General features: G+C 40.5%; 1 protein-coding gene across 1 annotated transcript in view; it reads left to right on the forward strand.

The window, feature by feature from the left end:
• The first annotated feature begins 3,063 nt into the window (after positions 1-3,063).
• The window catches only part of PRKAR2A (protein kinase cAMP-dependent type II regulatory subunit alpha), a 60,352-nt gene continuing 40,325 nt past the window's right edge, over positions 3,064-23,090 (forward strand). Inside the window, exon 1 of the mRNA XM_082288892.1 lies at positions 3,064-3,486. Within this exon, the coding sequence (XP_082145018.1) occupies positions 3,237-3,486 (250 nt within the window). The 5' untranslated portion in view covers positions 3,064-3,236. The remainder of the gene's footprint in view (positions 3,487-23,090) is intronic.

The raw sequence follows: 23,090 nt of genomic DNA on the forward strand, positions 1-23,090 counted from the left end.
TCACTGATGAGCTTCTCGTGTATTTGTGCCATCCATTCTGACGCTCACAGAAAAAAAAGTATATAAAGAAAAAGGATAAACTATGGCATAAATCAACTTGAAAATGTACTTCGTGTGACCTTGGATGCTTTTGATTTTGTCAGTTGACCTTCAGGAAGAGGATAAACAGAGCTCTGCTCTTTACTTTCCTCTGAAGCTGATTAATTGTGTGTGGACATATAAATATCAGAAGGCCAATACAATGCAGCCCTTCAGAGACTTAACAATATTTACTAGTAACACATTTTTTTCATATAAATAACCAGATTTATATTCACAGACACACATGACATAAAATTATCAACAAACATTAAAAGCTAACACAAGAGCTGACTAATGCCAAAAGCAGGCAGTTGTCAAGTGGCTGGCTGTTGTGCAAAAAAGTGGGAAAGAAAAGTAAGTGTATTCCCTTGGAATTAGACTTTCCCTTTCTTCCTTTGAACCTTCTTCCCAGTGCTTTTTACTGGTATCTGTTTCACCATTTCTACAGCATTTTAAAACTTTCATTTTTACTTCTTTACCACCAGCAATATCTTCAGCACCCAACCAGCAAAGTTCTCATCCGAAATCTAAATTTTGTGGGGGGACTAACCATAGTTTTCTTATTTATCAGAACCTTTCTCTGCACCAGTTCTGTCAGTAGCTGAAGTACATATATTGAGCAGTGAAATGTGCTCTTGTAATGTTTGAGACCATCAGACAGACACTAATGGTAGGAGTGGCAAATGAAAACTTTTGAAAAAGGTGATGGAGCAACAGTTGTTCCTGCTGTAGAAAAGAATAGAAATTAACAGAAATAGCTTGACACAAGATCTTTGAATAAACTGATGAGATGTGGCAAATCAACCTTCTGTGCTTTTTTTAAAAAATTGTTCTCTTTGTATGGATACACAATGTAATCTTACTTCGCATGAAAATATGGGATCTGTATTACAAAGAACACCTTTATGTGCCATAAGATTTGCAACTGGCCTCCCTCACTGAGAACAGCCAGTAAAAGCACTGGATGTGGTGTTCAGGGATCTGCTGCTGTGCTCTCTGTGCAGCAGTGATGAACAGGCTGCCTTTATCTGGGAGCGCAGTGAGAACCATCTGGATGAGCAAGGGGGACTCCTTGGCACATGAGCAAACAAAACCAAAACACACAGTACACTGCCTCAGACACTTCTGGGCTTCTAAGTGAAATTTTATACTTTGAGTATGAGTTGATTTCTCCTCTTTTATTGTTGAAACAAAAGAAGAATTAAATAAAAATATGTACACTGACAACATGCAGTGGTGTCACTAAGCCAACATCCGTATTCCCTTTGAGTCATGTTTGCACAGGCCTATTTTCTCCCAAGACAAGCTTCCCAGCAACATCAAACCTTAAGGGCTGATGGCTCCACTCCATGCAGCCCCTGGGCATCTGCCAAACCTCCCTTGTACACACAGATAACAGGTTTTGTACAACAAACACAAGCAAAAATCTGAATAAAGCACATTTTAACAGCATATGAACGGGTATCTCCAGAGCTCACACATATTAGCAATTATGAGGGCGACAAGGCACTGGCACAGGTTGTGCAGAGATGTGGATGCCCCATGCCTGGAAGTGTTCAAGACCAGATTGGATGGGGCTTGGAGCAACCTGGTATAGAGGAAGGTGTTCCTGACCATGGCAGAGGGTTTGGAACTAGGTGACTTTTAGGGTTCCTTCCAACCCAAACCATTCTATGATTCTGTGTTTCATTTTCCTGAAATTCTTTATCTTTAATGCTTTATTATTATCAGATCAGCACTACTGCCACCCTTTCAGACTATGTCATGGCTCTATTCAGCATTTACCAAAAGGTGTGAAGACCTGCACGTTGCTTCTCTTGCACTGACTTAAGACTGTTCTTTAATGATGTCATTCTGACAAGAACCAGGGGGTCATAGGTCCTAAATCCAACTTCAAGCAAAATTGGATGGAAGTTTGATTGGATCTGACCCAGGTCAAAACCCCTTGCTCTCCTGCTCCTGTGGGAGCTTTGAAACACCCTCACATGCTCTGTGAGGAAAGAGAACCTCTGTCCTTGGCATGGGTGAGGCCACACCTTGAGTGCTGTGTTTGGTTCTGGGCTCCTCAATTCAGGAAGGACATTGAGGTGCTGGAGTGAGTCCAGAGAAGGGAACACAGCTGAGGAAGGGTCTGGAACACAAGTCTGATGAGGAGCAGTTGAGGGAGCTGGTGGTGTTTAGCCTGGAGAAATGGAAGCTCGGAAGGGATTTTACTGCTCTCTACACGTGCCTGAGAGTGTAGCCAGGTGGAGATTGGTCTCTTCTCCCATGCAACTGACGAGAGGACAAGAGGACGTGACCTCAAGTTGTGCCAGGGGAGGTTTAGGTTGGACATTATGTGGAATTCTTTCACAGAAAAGGTGATCAGATATTGGAACAGAACAGGCTGTCCAAGGAGGTGGAGGAGTCACCGTCCCCGGACATGTTTCAGGAAAAGACTGAATGTGGCACTCAGTGTCATGCTCTACACATGATGGTGTTTGGTCAACGACTGGACTCAATCATCTCAGAGGCCTCTTCCCACCTAACTGTTCTGTGATTCTGACAAGAAATGAGTGTACGGGGTCACTGAGGTGAAATCAGAGAAAAATAAAAACGCAGCAGCAACGGCCAGGGGCCTGCCTGATCTCCACCGCTCCACACATCCCGCCGCCAGCTCTGGTCAAGAGGTTTTCCAACCCCGCTCAAACCCGTCCCAACGCGCCGTGACCGGGCTTTAACGACTCCGGCGGGCGCAGAACGGCGGGCGCCCATCAGTTCTCCAAAGAGCTGAACCATCTACGCACACACCCAGTCAACCACCCCGTCTCCTCCTGAGCCTCCGCCGCCTCCCGTGCCCGGTTCTCGTTCCCCGCTCCCGCCCCGGCCCCGCCGCGCCCCGCGGTGACGCACGCGCCCCCCCCCCCCGCGCACGCGCGGCCGCAGCCCCGCGCCCGCTCCCGCGCCCGCTCCGCGCCTGCGCCGCGGGGCCGCTCCCGCCCCGTCCCGTCCCTCCCCTCCGCGCCCCGCGGCTCGTGTGACCGGAGCGGCGGGAGTCGGTTCGCGTCCGCCTGGGAGGCCCCGAGCCCGCACCGCAACCGCCACCGCCGGCCGCGGACGCGGGGAGGGACGGAGGGAGGGAGGGAGGCGAGGCGGCCTCCCGGGTGTCCGGCACCATGAGCATCGAGATCCCGCCGGGCCTCACCGAGCTGCTGCAGGGCTACACGGTGGAGGTGCTGCGGCACCGGCCGTCCGACCTGCTGGGCTTCGCCGCCGAGTACTTCGCCCGCCTGCGGGATGCCCGCGACCAGGAGGCGGGCGGTGGCCGCAGGGTGGTCAGCTTCGACGGGGAGCCCATGCAGACCGAGTCCAACGGCGACGAGGAACCCGACCGCGGCGACGACGAGTCCGACTCCGACTTCGAGCGTAAGTGCCGGCGCTGCCGCTGAGGAGGCGCCGGGAGCGCGGGGTCCTGTCGGCGGGATGCAGCCAAGGGCCGTCGGCCGCCTCCCCGCCGTGGCCGGTACCGCTGCCGCGGCCGCCGCCGCTGGGCAGAGCGGGCAGCAAGGAGGGATTGAATGGGGGAGAGGCTCCGCCGGCTCCCGCAGCCCCGCTGTGCCGCCGCTCCCGCCCCCCGGGCTCCCCGCGGGCCGCCGGCGGTGCTCCGGGAGCCCCGGATAGCCCCGACACTCCGGCCAGAGCCCCGTCCCGGGGGTGTCCGGCGCTGCCCTGGGCGGCCGAAGTGCCCCGGGGTCTGACCGGGTATCGCCGGGCAGCTAGCGCGCTGCCAAGCATGTGATAGGGAAGATCATGTGTTATTGTGCAACCTCTTCTGTACTTATCTTTACATTTCTGTCTTTAAATCATTGTGGACGAGTGGTGTTGGGTTTTTTTCACTGAAACTGGGGTGGTTTATTGCCGCTGTTGTGTATTTAAAGTGGCTGTTATAAAGCACTGAAATAACTTTCGCTATTTAGCAACATATTAAAATTCAAAGCCATCTGTATATTGCTGTTTATACTGCCAGTCTCGAAGATGGAAAAGATACTTAACCTGAGCTGGACAATGAAATGCCACTTGCAATACTGAAATTTTTATTCTGTCAGAATTGTACTGTGTGTGTTGCACTATGCAGAGTGTTTGTAATTTGGGCTGTAATTGAGCCTCAGTGTGAGAAGTTATTTAAAATGCTTGTGCATGGTGGTACTTGGCACACCCAGAATTTTGGACCTGAAATCACTGGGTACTTTCTCATTATTAGAAAGTAGCTTAAAGAGGGGGGAAAGGTGAGAAAAGGCATGCTTTCCCTGAACTTTCAGTGCCCTCGTTTGAAGGTCTTGTGCCCTTGACCTATAACGTAAAGGTTTCTGACTTTTATTGATAGAGGATCCTCTTTTAGACCAATTACTGGATGTCACCTTGTGGATGAAGTGTGCTCTTAACATCTGCTCCCTGGTTAACAGTTTTAGAGAAACGAGAAGTTAAGCTATGGAACAAATAATTGTTTTTATTAAGGAAGCATTGAGACACCAGCTATTTTTGCAGCGCTTCTAGTCTGGGAACTTCACAAAGTAAAACACATCTTAAGCTCTTCAAAGTAGACAACCTAAACAGGACATGGAATGTATGAGAAGACAAGAGTGAAATGTACAGTCAGAATGAATTAAAAACCAGTTTGCAATCAGTGTCTGGATTTGGATGTTTTTTCTCATGAGGCAGAAGCTCTGTTTAGGGCATCAAGAAGAAAAGATGAGAGGCGAAGGGTAAAGACGTGGACACTGGTGGTGACTGAACTGAAGTTAAGGGAATGCTCAAGTAGGAGCAGAGATTTATGGAAATTACAAGTGATTTTTTGCCCTGCAGCCAAGTCAGTGGTATTTTCAAACATCTCTAAATATGAAGGAAGATAGAGTTTCTTGCAGAATGTGTTTTAAAATTAAACTCCAGGTTGGAAAAATTGCAGTAGATAGTTGGATGTAATTAAAAAAAAAAGTTCAATGTCTTTGTAGTTAATATTTTCCTTAAAAAAAAAAGAAACCCAAACCACAAAAAAAACCCCAACTGACAAAACCAAACAAAAAACCCACTCCACCAAAACATCTAATGTCTTTGAGTGCAATTTTGCTATTTTGTGATCAGTTTACCTAGATTTGTGGTTTGAACTACCATTTTCACAGAAGTAAGTGTAAAATTTTCTTTTTGAATGTTGCAACTTCAGCTGGAAGTTTAAATGTTTCCAGATAAAAATGTAAAAATTAGATGGTGGCATACAGCTTTTCAAATGCAGCTTTACATGGTGAGGCTGTCCAAAGCAGAAGGGTGGTTCCTTTGCTTCATGTTTCTGCTTATCATCTTTCTATCTTAGAGAGAAAATTAAATTAACAAGGTTGGGCATTGTCACTTGTTGTAGTAGAGCCCTTTGGGCAAGTGCCACTGTCAGTAATGCTGTTTTGCTTCCTCTCTGAAAACCTGTGCTGTTCCCTCCTTGTGGTTTCTCAGAAGCAATGCCATGTTCTCTGTAACAGCAGGTGAGGATCCCTCGGTAGGGTCAGAGAAATAATTGTTTCTTACATTGTTTAGCAGTGTGGGTGACAGTCAACCATGGCTTTGTGTTAATTAGGTTTCTGTTGTAACTATTATCTCTATCAATGAAAAAATGTTAAGTCAGAGGTTCTGATATCTGATGACTGTCATGGATAGGACAGTTACCTGTGCCTTGTGGAAGACAAGATCCTGGGTGCTTATATCTGCTTAGTATTTAAAGAACATGTGGAGATAGGGAAAACACACACAACAAGAGACTCAGATAATCTCATTGGACGGACCAGAGTCCCGTTTGTTAAGACTGCAGTTTTTCATCTTAGACAATTTAGGAAAGACTTCAGTGAATTTCACTGTTCTTTCCTAGGTTATGCTTTGTTACCTTTGAGTTGCTGTGACAGGTCAAATGGATGTTTTAAACATGTTTCCATGTCTGTTCATAAATAAAAAGATGAAATGGAGCAGTTGATTTTGTAAATCATTACGTTGAGGAAACTTAAAGCTAGTTTAAATAATTACCCTTATTGTATATGTTTGAGTAGGAAAGATCTTCACAAATAATGTGCTTGTCTTCATGTGTCTGCTTCTGGCCCAGTATTAAATCTGTGTATGTCGCTAGGCTGCACCTGCACACTCGGACTGAGAGAACGTTTTAGATAAGTTATGTGGAGTTTTTTGTATGCTCTGAGTGCATATGTTAATAGAAGCCAGAATAAGTCAGAAGGAGATCTTGGCCTGTGGTGTAATCCATGCGGCAAATGTCTTTGAGTAGTCATAGTGATGCCATAGTGGCATTCCATCCATGTGGTAAAAGTCACTGAAACTAGCTAGGCTAGCTAGTTTCAAAAAAAAAGACTTCTATTCTCTTGTGATGCTTAGGAAATGATTTCCAGGTTCGTCTCCTGTCTGACCACCCTGGAGTTTCATCCTTCATTTTAAGGACATCAGGATGTGGCTGTTCAGCAGAGTGCATTGTAAGGCATGTGTGGAAATAAAATTGATGATAGTTGTGGAGGAACCTCCAGAAACATTTATCCACTGGGCTGTGGCAGAGAATTTAAGATCCAAAGCTTTCCTCAGAGCCTTTATTTGATCGGTATAACTGCAAAATTGAGAACTTGGGAGGGTTGGAAAGGTGCAAAGCAAGACCTTCAAAAATCAGGCTGAGAATGTAACCAAGGACTGATGAGTATTCTTAAAGTGTGTCCTTGACCATGACACTTGTACTTTTAACAAGCAGGCTCTGAATGGATGTGCTAAGACTGTGAAATTAAAGCCACAGATATGGTCTGTTCACTGTTTGAGTCACAGCTTTGGGAAATCTGTTGAGGAGCACACCTGAAGGAAGGCAGAGGCTCTGCTTCCCTGTCCCTTGAGACAGCTGCACAAAGGTGCAAAGTGCTGCACCATTAACTTGCTGCTTTGTCTTATCTTTTGTAGCAATAAAACCACACCTGTATGTGTTCCTGGAGGTATTAAATACAACTAACAATGGAACTGAAATATTTTTGGAATTATGCTAACTTGAGCAACTCAGATGTTTCAAGTAATTGCAAGTATTTTATTGCAAATAAAATTTTTCCTTCTCAGGATTTCGCCTTGATATTGAAGGAAAGATTATGTGCTTTTCAGCTGCTCCCTGAGCAAAAGAGAACCCTTCTTAGTATTTTGCTTTTGAAATAATCCTCTTCAGTATGCTCTCTTGTTGTGAAGGGAAATGGTGCATATGAATCATGGACAGGTGAAAAGATTCTTTAGCTCTGCACTGAGCTTCTCAATTAAAATTCGAGGATTTGCTAAATGTCATCTTTAAAACATCAGTAGAATGTCTGAGCAGAAGGGAGTAGAGAAATGCTCTTTTACATTGTTAGATCTTGAATGTGATACAGAATGAGTTCAGTGCATCTTTGAAATATTTAACTTTTTAATTGTTAATGGAAACACTTGATATTAAACCTGTTTTAGATTGCTTGTCTTCTTATTCTTAAACATCATTTGCTTATGCTTTCTTATTCTGAACTGATATCCTTTGGAATTCCTCAGAAATCACTGTATTATATCAATCACAAAGCATTTATGCTCTGCCTACGTCAATTCACAGGTCAGGCATAACTCCTTGCTGTTTCCCTGAAATATTTCAATGAAACTTACTGAATTATAGAAGTTGAATGATGTTAAGACTTCTGCAGTATAGCATAAGAAGAATAGTGGTTCTGTTGAAAAATACTGTTGAAGTTTTCAGATGTAATTCAGGTTCATGGGATACTGCACATGTTGCTATGAGATACCATCAGCTTTAAAATGAAAGTACTTTGAACTTTTTACTAGTGCTTTCGCCTACCTACTTCATCCTTAACTGTTAATTAACTGGGAATAAAGCACAGTAGCTCTCTTCTAAAATGTGCAATACAAATTCAGTCCAAAGAGTAGCTACTGTGTTTAAAATCTAGGTAGCAGAGTGAGCACTCTCATAATCTGATAATTACTAGTTCTGCATACCTTTTTTTTTTTTTTAATAGTTGTTATAACAAAGATGTTTTGTGCTCTACTTAAGTAGTCTTTAGATTTTTAGGGAGGTGGAGGAAAAAGCTATAGATCAGCGCTGGGTTAGTGGTTGGACTCAATGATCTTAAAGGTCTTTTCCACCTTAAACACTTCTATGATCTAACTGTATTAAACCTTTGAATTTGGTATACAAAGAAAAGAAATGCACATTCTTGCTTTAAGTTTTAAAAGGTATGTTCGAGCAAGCCTAGTGACCTGAAGGTATGGAAGAAGCTTTAGAATTTTATTTTTTCTTTGATCTCCATCAATGACATGACATCAATTATAAAGCAAAGTATTAGTGATGCATCTATGTTTTAAGAGGAATATATTTCTGCATTTAATTTTCTAATTTTATTAATTCTGGCAGCATAGTATCTTGAATGAGTCTAACATAAAAAGTACAAAGTGAAGGGCTGCTGTTGTGCAGCTGCTATACTTGCACACGTCTTTGCTTGTACAGAGGCAGTTCTCCATGACTTAAATCTGAAGGATTAAGTAGAGTAGCCCCTTTTAGTACTAATGGAACTTCACTCCCTATATTTATCTTGTTCTCACGGGGGAATTTTGAAGATAAACTAAGTATTAAGGAAGACTGATTTTACTTTTCTTTAGTGGCTTAGTTGCTTGGACAGAACATGGAAATCCTTTTTTTTCCTGGAGGCCTTTTTGCTTCTGTTTTTGTTTATTGCAATAAAACAGCTTTTCAGCATTTGTTCTTAAGGTTGCAATTACTGTATTACAAGGTTAAACTAGGAATTTTTTGAATTAAATAATGTAGTTCTAAGGAAGCCACCAATTGTAGCTCAATGGGGCTTGAAGGAATGTTTCATCAGTAATCCTCTGTACAAAGGAAAGGTAATCAGAATGTGTGTGTAATACATCCTTACCTGAGATAGTAAAAGAACTGAAAGTATGAAATAAAGGGATAAAAGGTGCTGACTGGCTGAGAAACAGAGAATTGTAGGTGGGTTGACCTAAATTCAGATATCCCTGGATATTGCTAAGTGTATGTTGGTTTACATCAGGAAGGATGAACATCTATGTTAATTATAAAAACTAAGTTTCTTGAAATTTTGACATAGTATCCTTAGAGTTATTTGTAACGTCTTGCCCTCAGCACTGTTAATATTCCTGTAGCATCTATTAGATATTCCTTACAAGCTCTTGAGAAAGATACCCTCTTGTTTCAGTTTGCAGTTAATGGCTTGACATAATTGTTCTGCTTTAAGTGATCAGTATGTCCTAAAATGTGAGGAAGCATGCAGTATTTTTGTTTGTTTGTTTGTTTAAAATCTCATTTAAATTAATGTTTGTAGTCTGTTGCATACCAGTAACTTTTCACATAACTATTAGGCTTGTTATTTTCTGAAAGAGCTTTAGATAGTTGCTATAACTGTACAGATATGCTGAATTCTTAAAAGCATGTGTTTCTGTGTTGAAGAAGTTAATGGTAAGAAAAGTTGTATGAAACTTCTGAAATTATATTCTTCTAGCTGGTTCTAAAATTAAGCTAAAGGAAAATACCGTATATCAGTACTAGACATTGCACTGAACGTTAGCTTCTATTTAACTTTGCTATTTTTTGTTCATTTAATAAACTAATGTTAGAATGCTGGGGCAATTCTGTCAGTGTTCCCCTTGTGCTCATACTGAAGTTTTCTTGTACCCTCTTACCTATAAATAGAACAATGGAGATCTCGGGGAAGAGGAGGAGACAGCACTTCAAGCTATTCACCAGTCAGTCATTAAAAAGCGTTAATGTCTGACAGAGCAGTTGCTCATTATTCAAATGAAGACTGGAAATGTAGCCAAGATGAGCTATGAATGTTTCCCACTGGCTTCAGTAACATTTTCAGCTTCATGAATGATCATTCATATTTTCTTGTGAAAGAAGAGGGAGACAGTAATAAATATAACTCACAAACGTACTGGTTCCTCTTTTAGAGGGTTGTTATTCCTTCCTCTGTAATGGTCCTTTAGATTCCTTTAGTTATGCTTCTTTGTGTTCCATGCCTGTCTTTGCATCAGTACTTTTTTGGTATGTAGTAATTGTTTGGTGGTTTTTGATACATCGAGATTCTTTGATTCATGTAGATTTAATTTTTTTTCCTGAGGTACTGTCAGTTCCACAGCAAATGGTGTGTACTCTTCTCCAATCTGCAGTTTTAATGTCTTTATACGCCACTGTAATATGAAACAAAGAGGGGGAATAGTAAATCATAAAAACATTGGTTAGAAAAGCAACTCTGGGCGAATTTGGGAGACCTGAGTGTGGACAAAATGCTCATGTATAAAGGACTTGCACCAAGATAGTAATACTAATAAAGGTTGTGTGCTTATGAGGGCCTTTAATGAAAAAGCGTATTTTTCTTTTAAAAATATAGATCTGAAAGCGGGGCCATTGGATGGAAACTCCAGAAATCCATTGTGCCGAACAAGCAGCTGTTTTGTGGTCATTGGTGTTTTGCCTGTGAGAACTGTGGAGATGATTGCAGTGTTTTCTGCTGTAGTGGGAAGGATACTTAGAAGAGAGGAGATCTAGAGTAAAGCACCCTGTCTTACAGTGTTCGTACTGCTAGGATTTGGCCTCTGTTTCATAAATACACAATAAATTGTATATAATAAAGGCCGGCATTGTATTAGTAGCAGTTTTGCTTCTAGTCCTTTCCATACAGGGGCATTTCTTTTCTGTGTAGAAATGCCAAGTGATTGAGAGTGGCAGTTCTCTGTGCATAGACATGGAAATTCTCTTTAGGGGAGAAAACATCTTTAGGAGCAGCCTCTCTTCGAGGCATGAGGTAGGGACTTGCAGGTATCCCTTCTGTAGCATTGCTTTTATTGTCATTTAAAACCAACAACAATATTGGGGTTTATTTTGTAAGAAATGTTAAGGCACTCTCTGTTCTTTCATTTTATTTCCTGGTGGCTTGCAGAACAGCTTTGCTTCTGTTCAGAAATGGTCTCTAGCCTGCAGGGGCTGGCATGATGTCAGGTTTTGGTGTGAGGTCATCTTACAGAAGTCTAGAACCCTGCATTCCTTTTTGGGTATTAGTGAAGTCCAGACCAAGGTGGTCTGATCAGGGGCCTGACCAGCAACACTGAGCAAATAGTCACAAAATCTCACTCTAAACTGTTGTGTGAAGAAGGGTTAGGATTGCACGTTGGAGGGAAAGTGCATGTTCTCCCACCAGTCACTGTTCTGTCCTTCTGGATCTGAGCGGTTTTGTTGCAGAATATTGTAAAAACGTGTGGAGTTTATGTGGGGAATGAAATGTAGCTTTTGGATGAGGGTTGAGAAACTGCTCTGTAGTTTTCCTCTGTATTTTTAAATCAACTGTAGTGCCAATTTCCTCATTCTTGGTGATTGCATATTGACAAACTGCTATAAAGCAGGATGTCACAATGGCTCTTCATTTCCATTTTGGTTCTTCCTCCCTTGGGACAGCATATTGTTTTCTGCTTCCTATTGAGAAAACTGTATTCCATAGAAGAAATTAAAAAAAAAAACCCCACAAATATTTTTGTATTATTTTTCCTGGTGAGGCTCCAGTAAACACTTACTTCTGTGGCAACACTTGTGCTAATTATGATTGTTCAGGAAGAATTGCTTCCTCAAGGACATCTGTAGTGCAAGGAGCTGGTCAGTCTCTGGTTGTCATGGGTATGGGGGGTACCCTTCTCTGAAGGATGTCTCCGGTACAGCCCCCTGGAATGAAAATTCGAAGATTGAATTACCTCTTTTTTTAAAAATATTTTTGTATTTTTTGACAGTAATTGTTCAGAAACAGTTTTTAAACATTTTATGTTATCCATGTTTCTAATTAAAATTTTTAAGTATTTGTAAGACTCAAAGGTATCTCAGATTATTAAATTATGAAAGATGTCTTATTCTAATAGATTAACATTTAGTCTTCTGTCTTTCACACCTTGAGGGAAGGGTGGGGGAAAGATTCCATGCATATTTTTGTTACAAAATGCTAAAAATTAATGCTATTCAGTGGTGATGTTTGGAGACCAACTTCTGTAGTGTATAGAAATTAAGTATCACTGGATACAATGTTTTTAATTCTAATCTTGAGATGGTGTAATTATGATAAAAAGCCATAAACACAACTTGTATTTTTTACTAGCATCTCTTATATCCCTGTGAAGTAACTTTAATTTCTTACTGCTGGAAACATTTAATAATTAACTTCTTTACCAATTTTTTCATAGCACTGTGAAATAATGTAACTTTGGATGATGTGTACTGTTTTTGCTAGTGGTTTTAGCTTTTCTTAGCTTTTACATGCAGACACTTAGCTTTTCATAGCTGGAAGATCTGCAGTGTGTACATTTGTTGTGAAGCACTGTGTGACTCGGGGGAGTTGTATCCTAGAAATTCTGCTACTAAAAATCAGTTCATCTAGAAGCTGAACCATGCAGCACTTGCCACCTGCTGCAGCTCACTTTGCTCGAGGAAGTTTTTATTGTTACATCCAGATGTTGTCAGCATGAATGTTATTTGTCCAAGCCTCTTGCCGAGACTTCGGGCATCCATGAGCAGGTTTGGCAGGGTGCTTAGGGGCCTGGCTCAGTGGTGGGTTGTAGCAGTGTTGGGTTTGTTGGTTGGACTCAGTCAATGATCTTAAAGGTCTTTTCCAACCTAAATGACTCTGTAAAAGTGGATTTTCCTGGTCTGGGTAGAACACACTGATATTTTTTACTATTAACCCTTCTTAGGATAGAGAACATATGTCTGTCTTCACCCTTCCTCTTTCCCAAAAATCCTCTTCCTGTGAAAGTGCACAGGATGCAATTACTGGAAGTGTGTGTGTGGGGGGCTGTCTTGTCAAAATATGTTTTCACATGGAGATGATTCTTTTTACAGCTATATGTTTTAAGTAACTGTTGAATGTTGTTAGAAGTGTAAATCTGAAGGAAGAAAAGCTACAAAACTTTTTTTTGAGATGTGGTACAGAAGTTGTTTTTGTTCATGAATTTGGTTGTGTACCGCAGCCTAAAGATTGACAAGATTAGAAGTTTAAACAGTTTTAAATTTTAAAACATTTGTATTTATAATCCAGTCAAATTTGTTTATACTTTATTTACTAAAAGGAGCTGTAACCAATGAAACAAGGTTCACTTGTGAATTACTGATGAATATATTGTACTGGCAATGAAGTAGTACTTCATGTTGTATGCTCATAATATCATAAAATTGCTGGAGATGTTAATGTTGCTTCTGTGGAATTGCTCATACTCTTGTGTACATTCTCCCTGATCAGTATGTGTCACCCCTCAGTCCTCTGCCTGTCACCCTCCTGCAGAGCTTGGGCTGTGCTGGCTGCTGGAGAGGCATGGAAGGACTGGGTGCAATTCACATTTTGTTGTCACTACAAAAGCACCCGACAAGAAAATGATCATGAATTGTAGAGTCAGTTGTGCTTACACAGAGGATCCTGCACCTTAGAGATGAGGGAAAACAAGGCAGAAAACCTGCTGTCCAGTGCTGTGACTCTGAAGCTCCCACTACAGTATAAAATCCTGTAAATCCAGTGTACCTCTTCTGTCACTTCTGTAGATAAATCTGTATATAGCAAGGACACAAATTGTGGATTGTTGTGGGGGTTTTGGTGTGTTGGTTTTTGTTTTGCCTTTTTTTTTTTAAACTGGAAAGCAAATCACTTGAGTTCCAAGTATATGTAGAACTTCTTATAAGCAACTGACCAACACTTTCTGGTTTGGGTTATTAAAAATGTGGTGTGATACATTATACAATTTTTTTCTGCAATTTTTTTTAACGTATCACATATGGGAACACTAGCTATTTGAATAAATTTTTTAAAATTTCACAGATCAACAACATGTTGTCAGTCTTTTTTATAAAAAAAGACTGTAAGCACTTAATTAAAAAAAACCCAAAACTGTAAAAGTCAGACTTCCAGAAGAATTGAGACATCTTAAATTGTTGATCTTTTGAGAAAGACTGGTTTGAGAAAGGGCATTTACAAACTGTTCAAGCAAGAATGAGTCTTCAGAGGTGATTATGTGTGCAGGATAGAGTGCTAAACCATAGAAAGCTGATGTCGTAGCTGATCAGCTGATAATAGATGCCTTTTGTGACACTGGCTAAGCTGGTTGATACTCTTGCTGAGGTTTGTCCAGGATGTGGATGCTACTTTTATGTGGCATTACTAGAATAAGAATTAGTTTGGTATACTGCAGTAGTGTCAACATTGAACATTTTTAAAAATGCCCAAGAAAGTGCTCAGTTTGCAGTTATGAGGAACATGCCCATAGTAACAACCTGTAGAAGTCCAGGCTATTTCTCAGCCTCGCTCTTCCTACCTTATTCCCCTTAAAAAAACCCAGCCAAACAAATTAAACCCCAGCAGCCCAAAATCTGTGCAATGGCTGTGTCAGTGTTTGTAGTTACCTACCTGGAAGAAGGATGTCTGAAACTAGATGCATCTACCTGCAGGTGAATTTTATTTCTATTTGCCTTCTGGCCATCAGAACTTAAACTGGAAGCAAAGCATGAATTTTAATGAGCTGTTGAGTATCTTTGTGGAATTACAGAATGGTTGAATTTGGAAGGGGCCTCATCTTGCCTGACCCCTGTTGTGAAGCTGGGCTGCCTAGAGTGGTTGCCTAGGACCACGTCCAGATGGCTTTTAAGTATCTCAGAGCATGGAGACTCCAGAACCTCTCTGGGCAATTTATGCCAGTGCATGGTCACCCTCAGAGCAAAAATGTGTTTCATCATGTTCAGGTGGACCTTTTCTGTATTTAACTTTGTACCATTGGCTCTTGTCCTAGCACTGGGTGCCACTGAGGAGAAACTGGCTCCATTGTCCTTCAGTGCCCTTCAGGTATTGATAAGAACTCCTCTGAGCCTTATCTTCTCTAGGCTGACAGTCCCAGCTCTTTCAGCCTGTTCTCACACAAGAGATGCTCCAAGTCCCCCTCATCATCTTTATGGCCCTTTGCTGGACTCCGTCCCGTATGTCTGTGAGTCTTCTGTACTGGGGAGCCTGGAACTGGACACAGAACTCCTCCAGGTCTGGCCTTACCGGGGCTGAGTAGGGAAGGGAAGGGAAGGACCACCTCCCTTGACATGGAAACGTTGCATCAAAAGCTGTCCAGAATACCCTGGAACGAGTGTGCCTTGCATGGCACATACAGGTGTGCTTATGCCTTGAGTTAAATGTGGATGTGTGAGATTAAGCTCTGAATCAGCTTGAAATGACACTTGATTGAAATTCCTTGTGCTCTTTTATTCAGATCAAGTCAGATGACAGCACAACCTATTGCAGTTTTGCCTTATGTTAAAACACACTATGTTTCATCATTCAAATCAGTCATGTCAGCAGGAATTGTTAATGAAATGTGAAGTGACCCAGGCAAAGAACTGTGGGCTTTTATGTGCTTCTTTTACGTGTAGGATGCTATTCTTAAATTCTGCCTACATACCTATAATTAAACGGTCCTGAACTCAGGTTGACCTGGCAGGTATAGCTGTGTAACATGCCTGCTGGGTGTATGAAACACCAGGCCCTCTCCGTGTTGCTGGTTGTTTCTGCTGAGCTTCAAATCTCCTGTTCCATATTTTTCTTCTAAATTGCTCTTTTGTAGAAGTAGTTCAGTTACAGTTGTTTCATACTGTCACATGAGATACACCTGACTGAGAGTGACTCCAATGTGTTTTGTCTGAGACTAAACGGCTAAGAGGAGAAAGGAAAAGCTTCTTACTCTGCATCTCATCCGTGACTGTCCATGTTAATTTTTCCTTTCTGTTCTCATCCAAACTCAAGCAGACGAGCTGCACATCACGGATGAAATGCTAAGACCAGCCCTTTTTTTCCTTGGCATTGACACAGATTGGAAGTGCTGCTACAATCAGTGGTCAGTGATAGGTTTGTTGTGTGCTCAGGTTTGGGACTGAAACCTAGCTCTACCTTCTCAGTTTTTTTACTTTTTTACCTTTCCACTGTAATGTGTTCTGAAATGGTGGCAGATCTGCAAGTATAGGCTTGAAACTGACCATGTATGTATGCCCTGAACACAAACAATTACATCTTCCCCTTCTGTGTAATTTCCCTTATCTATGTTGGGAGCTGCTCTGAAGCTAAGAGGATCCAGTAATCCAATTAGTCTATCGGAGGAGGGCACTGGATCATGATGACTCTCTGTTCTGATGTTGCCTCTACTTGCATAATTATTTTCGTGGCAGTGTAACTGTGTACCTTAATGAGTTGTGGTCTTGAATTTTGTTTGATTTGTGTTTGTTAAAATACAGTGGCAAAGGTGGTGGAATATAAATTCCCCAAGAAAATGTATATTTCATGAAAAGCAAGTGTTGCTGTTCTTAGAGTTCCTTTGTCATTCTTACATACTGATTAGACTGAAATTTCTTGCAAGGTATCTAAGATCAGTGTGTCAGTATAACAACCAGTTGCTTGTATTGGACAGAACTTTGGTTTGTCATACAGTTTTCTCTCTGTAGATTGCTGCTTACTGCCCCATTTGTCAGAAACTTACAGCAGAGTACAGGCAGAAAATATGCAGATGACTGGGAAAATGTAATTTTGTGTTGCCATGGTTTGGCAAGAATTTGAAGCAAATGATAATGCTGTTGACTCAGGGTTGGTTTTTTTTTTTATTCCAATAAAAGGTAACTATATTGTTCGTTCTAGAATAATTAGTCTGACGTAGGAAAGTATCTTAATTCACTGATCACACCTGTTAATTGAATTTTTATTCAGGTGCTCTCAGGTCCTTAGCAATGCTTGAGTTCTAGATTTTTATAAATGCTTTGAGCTTCATTACACCATTTTGGTTGACTGAAGTTCAGTTATTGTCTCCTTTTGTATACAAGTTAAATTTGCTTAATTATCTATCATAGTGAAAGATGTGAGTGTTCAGTTGTATCAATTTGTTGTCTCTCTTTGAAAATTATGGCTGAATATGAATCATTTTGCTTATAAGTAGGTTAGGGTGCTAGTAAATTATATTAGTTATGGATATGATAGTCAATATTTGATTTCTCAAGATAGCTTTTATATCCTGATACCACATTATTTAAAGACACTATCAGTCTCAGTAGGACTTAATACTGAGCCTGCCAAGCAGCTGCCAAGTGCAGATAGCCAACATTTACATTCAGTGTTGTGTGATGGTAGCTGTGACACGATTCCAATTAAAAGCTTGGTCTGTACACTGCAGATGTCTTCTGAATATTAATGCTCATTACAGACAGAGCAGATGGAATCTCTTTAAAATACAATGCAGTGAATGTAAAATTAAGGTTGTGTTTCTAGTGAAAAACTAATAGGCAGTCAAAAATTTTCTTTTTTCTTTGTTTTTCATTGCTAACCCACAAGAATATCTGTGCATCATCATCATCTTTCTTTACATATAGGAGGAAATCAACTCTTCATTATGCATTCAAATAAAAATACAGCATTATGCCGTATTGAAGTTTTCTCAAATGCCAGATGTACCTAGAGAAGTATTAGGAACACATGCAACATCTGCTGTTGCCTCTGCCTAGAGGGCAGATAATAGTTGAAATGTAGGATGTCTGTAAGTTATTTGAGGAGTTGCTCATTGGAAAAGGCTTTGCAAAAGTATTTATAGGTGTGTGTGTGTATTTAACTGGGATTAGGAGGTGTTCTGTGTGGTGTATTAGGAAAAGTCCATCCTGCACAGGCTGGGTAGAACAAAACTGGGGAATGTAGAGAATGACAAGAATATCAGTGGTGCACTGCAACCCCGAAGTTAACTGTCAGAAGAGAGCAGCAATCCAGCTGGGAAAGTGTGTATTAGTCGCTGAAATATTCATGCATCCATTGCAGTTCACAAGACACGGAGTAAAGCCGCAGTAGTAGGAATAGATTTAAGGCCTTAAAAACAGGCAGGTTAAGTGTGGTATCGAAACTGAAAGTAGAAGGGTTTCTGTGGGAGTGGGAATTGTAACTCTCCTATTTGCAACTGTGTTTGTCTTTTCCTCTGGGCAGAATGGAGGTGTGTGAGGAGAGTGTACAGGGGGCAGAGGTTATAGAAAAGGCAGTGACAGGAGGTGTGAAATACATGGAACCAGTGCAGTGCTTCACTTGTGCCATTACCATAGCTGTGACATGCTTGTCTTCCACTCTTTTCAAACTTAATTTTACAACTGCTTATATCTGAGGCTATGTAAACACTAAAGCCAGTGCCAGTGATAATATTTTCTACTTCATCCCTATTACTTTATGAAGATTTCCCCCCAGATCTGTGTTTGGATTATATTTGTCTGTTGTAGTTATATTGCCTGGCTAATATTTCTCTCAAAGTTACTGGCCAAGCTGCTATGAAAAAGTTCCTGGCTTCACTGATGGTATTTATTTGATACATGCCTACTTTCAGAGAAATTGAGTGTGTGCTATTCCTGAGGATAATATTAATTTGGTAAGAGTGTTTTAAAAATCTAGACCACACTGGGACTGAGAACAGAGCTGCCCATGAGGTTTGGGAGAGGAGGGCACTGTCAGGGTGAAAAAGAGCTGTGTCTGGACCTTGCTGAAGCTGGTTTTGATGGTGATGTCCCAGACTGCAGATGTGGGGACCATCTCACTTACGGAGGAGTTTAGGAGTTGCCTGGTGAGTCTAACCTCCTGGTGTGAGAGGCCTTCAGTGGGTTGTTGCTCTTGTTAGTTTTTACAATGTTTAATGCATTCAGATGTTCAGAATAACGGCGGGAGTTTTAATTAGGCTTCTGAAAATTGAAAAACAAGTCCCCTTGATTGATTCCAGTGGCAGATCAGGACTGAGACTGTTCTCTTTGGAGCAATGACTTCAGTACCGTAGACATATACTTAGCAGTGGCTCTGTACTGTGATAGAATGCAAATTTAATAATAGTGAAACATAAAAAATTGTCTCAGGTTTATTGTGGGTTTTTTGTTTGATATTTTTTGGCTTGTTCACATCTTTTAGCTTACTCAGATTGCATTCACCTGTATACAGTTCATTATTTTGTAGAAAGAGATTTATGCAAGAGGCACAGCTGGAAATAATAAAAATAGACTGATGTGCTACATATAGTTAAATGACGTTTCTTATGACTCATTTAGGAATTATCTCCAAGATTTTCAAGTATGTTTGGTGGAATTCAGCTTTCCAAATAACCAAAAGTCTTTGGGGTTTGATGTTTTAAAAGGAATGAGGATGTGGAGTTAAGTCTTAGAAATCAAAACCACAGTAAAAAACCAGTTGAAATACAGAAAGCGTTGCTCTGAAAGAACTGTGTTTGTCAGAATCGAATGTTGCTTTAAATGGTGCTTCCAAAGTTTCTAATGAAAAGATTTCAGACAAAATTTGTCTTCATTAGGTTTCAAAAATCGTGAGTACCCTGAGGTATTAATCCTTCTGCCTCCTCCATCTCTGATCTCTGGTGGATCAGGAGACTGGTAAATAAAAAGATGAGGTTTGAAAGCAGGACTGGTAAGATAGGAAGAGTTAGTCAAGAGCCTTGGAAAAGAAGGCGGCTTTCTGTTCTCTGCCGCTGCATCTGGACATGGGGGTGAATTGCCCATGTTTCCTGCTGATTAGGAAATGCCTTGTGGTTCCCTAGATAAGATGCCACTGTCTTTTTCTGTATGAAGCATTTATTTTAAGGGAACTTCCAGTTATTTCTTCTTGAGATGATATTTCTGTTTCTCTGTAGTCTCATTCTCATCTTTGACCCTTTCTGGCTTTTCCATTGTCAGACAATCCCCGTGAAAGTCACATTCAAATATGTTTAGGATATTTTCTTTTTATTATCTACTTAATGTTGGGTTTGTAAGCTTAACTTTTCTGATACTACTAATGTGGCTCCTTAGCTTCCCTCTCTCTGAAATGCCTTCCTCTCTAAGCCTGCTCCTAAAAGCCCAAGCAAAATTCTCTTTTTCACTTGCTTTGCTGTACCCTCCAATGTCTTGCCTCTTCTGACAATGCTTTGAAGATTTGTCAGCTGCTTCTTGACTCTTCTGGTTCTTTGCTGCATTCCTCTTTCTCTGTGCAGTGCATAGATTTGTCTTTCTAATAATTGAAAACATTCCTAAGTCTCATTTCAGTCCCTGACAATCTCTGTTTTAATATCAGCATATGGTTATATCTTTAATCACTGCGAAATGTGTCCTTTTAGCTGAGATTGTACCTTAGCATGGGAAGTTTTTCTAATTTCATGTCTGTAAAGCAAATGCATGCCTTGTTGCTCTGTCTTTGATCTTCATAATAGAGATTACACTCATAAAAAATCAACACCAAAAAAAAAAGTGCTGTGTTTGGCTTGATCTGAGACATGTCAGCAAGAAATAGGAGACGGCTGTGTGGGTCATGTCATTGCAATGTCAGATAATGTGAAGTGCTGCTTGACAGGTATTTGTTCTCCTGTACTTAGGGTTCAGTCAGGCTGTATTAACTCCTGAATTCTGAGAGCAGGTTTATGGTCTTTTTTTGTGAGAATTCATGTCTGCTGAGAAATGTAATGAAAATAGTACCATGCATGACTATTTGGATTCAGTTGTGGAAAGAGAACATTGAAATAGTGATACATTGGAAAAAAGGATCTTTGATTTAAAAACAAACAAAACTCTTAAGGCCTTTGTCAAGAAGTGCCATCATAACCAGAGATTCACCCAGATTCCTTTCAGTTAGTCAAGCACTGATTTCTTTCTTGAATTTATCAGCTGTTTTAAAGTCTGTCCATTCCAGAGTGCATATTCATTTTTCTACTGTATTTAAAAAGCGAAAAAGAGCCAACCCAAAATAGCACAACAGCTTTAACTTCATAAACGTCTTTCTTTCACTGTCATAAATGCTTTGCTTGTTGAGTCAACTTTTCCCTTCAGAAGTTATTACATTCTTTCTATCAGAGGGGTTCTAAAAAACTTGGAAAGCAAGGGTCAGAGACTTTTCTAAAACGAGGCTTTCAGTGTTTCTCCATTTTGTGTCAGTAGTTTTAAAATCCAAATTTTAAAATATCAAATAAATTGGAGACCAGGATGTGTTGCAACTTTGTTTTTATGTTTTAATCTCTTGCTACTGTTGACAGCTGTTTTTCAATACTGAGAAATAACAAGGTGTCTGTCTCTGTTAATTTTGCTGCAGCAGAGAGGAAAACAATGTTTAATAACAATATAATTTTTGTTATTGTTTTCCAACTTAATAGATGTAAAAGTCTATTACAGAAGAGCAAAGCCTGTGTGTACCCAATCATGGATCATGGTTTCCATTTTTCTGCCTTTTTATTTTTTTAATGTTCTGTGCACCTCTCTTTGTTTCTGAAAACTCACTTCTTCCCTAGTGTTTCGTGACCTTTTGTCTTCCTCCAAATGTCTGGCATGCTTCAGCTGACACCATCAGGGTGTCTCCTGCCTGTCTCTAACCAGGTTCTGAGTTTCCATCCTCCTCTGGCAGGGGGGTGGGCAGAGGAATAGAAGGAAAAATAAAAGGGTGTCTGTAAAACTCTGACCTGTTTCTGTCTATTTTGCTCTTCTGAGAAGCCATGAGGAGAACTCTTGGGTTCCAGAGCTGCCTCTGAAAAAAATCAAAGTAGTTTGTAGCCCCACCCATGGTCCCCACCTTATAAAGCAGAGATGTGGAAGGGGTAAGTGAGAATTTGCCACTATCCAGCAAGGACATCCTGACAGAAATCATGGATACACAACTATTATGTTAGTAACAGTCACAGGGAACTCTGTTGTTTTACTTGTTGAAATAAAAGGTTCAGATTGGTAATTATTGAAGTACAGTTGCATATCTGATGATGAAAATTCTTCTTTCTGCTCTGGCATTACTTTTTAATTGCTGGGAATCCTAAAAAGCTGATAGTTGAATCTGTGAGTTTTCTCGGAGTTGTGATGGTTCCTATTTATGTAAGTCCATTAACATCTTGGTGTGTAGAAAAACAGTTTGACAGCTGTAGTCTGGCACTTCCTTATCGTAACTTGATATAACATTCCATAGAGACAGTCACGCCTCAGATTTATACTCCACTCTGCTTCTGGTATTTTGGCTTTAATGGTTTATAGTGTGAACTCGTGTTGTTTGGATAAACTTAATTGACTTGTTAAATTAGAACAGTTTACATTCTGTTTCTCTTTTTGTCTCTCTTCACATAGGATGATTTTGTGCTATGATTTGATGGGAAAGTACTCTGTAAATCACTGATTTGACTGCTTTGTTTTAATAAAGCTGGTATTTTGTGCCTATGCTCTTTGAGTACTGTACTAAGTTTATGCCACCTACTATGAGCTTTGCTCCATCTTCCATCAGGAAACCTTCAAAAAGTTGTTGATTAGAGTTACACAAAAGAGCTGTATTAAATATTTATGTGCACAATAGCTTAACTTGGTACGCTGCTATAAATTGTATTCAGGATCACAAACAGTCACGTGGGGATTTTTTTACCCTAGTTGTAATTAGGAAATGTTCATGGATCCTAGTAAAAACCAAAGTGCTGGTGAAGAAAGAGAAGTAAGTTTTCAAGGTATCTAGAACAGGGCAGTAACACCTAATAGTCTGCTGTCATGCCTGGAATACCAGTCCTTTGTCCCTCAAGTTTTTTTCCTGTGACCCTGAATTGATCTTTTGAGGTTTTTTTGTCTTTTCTGTAAGAATTTAATGTTCTTAGGATGTGTAAGAAGTGGGTAGCAGTAGCTGGGAGAATGATGGTTGTACTTCTGGTAATTTCAGGCTTGTGAGTAGTGTAGAGAAACAGCTTTCCCTGTTATGGTAGTAGTGTACATCTAAAAAAGCCTGATGGTGTTTCTTTACCAGTCACTTTTCAAAGTCACTGACAGAGAAGGGAGCCCACGCACTGTAGGAAAAGCATGCTTTTAGGTCTGGTTGTAAAGAGTAGTTTTGCTGTCACTTGCTTGCCTTAAATACTGTAATTGTTGGTTTGGTTTGAACACAGTAAAGAGAGTAATATCT

This window comes from Coloeus monedula, assembly GCF_965178545.1.
Source record: "Coloeus monedula genome assembly, chromosome: 11".
In the NCBI taxonomy this organism is placed as follows: Eukaryota; Metazoa; Chordata; class Aves; order Passeriformes; family Corvidae; genus Coloeus; species Coloeus monedula.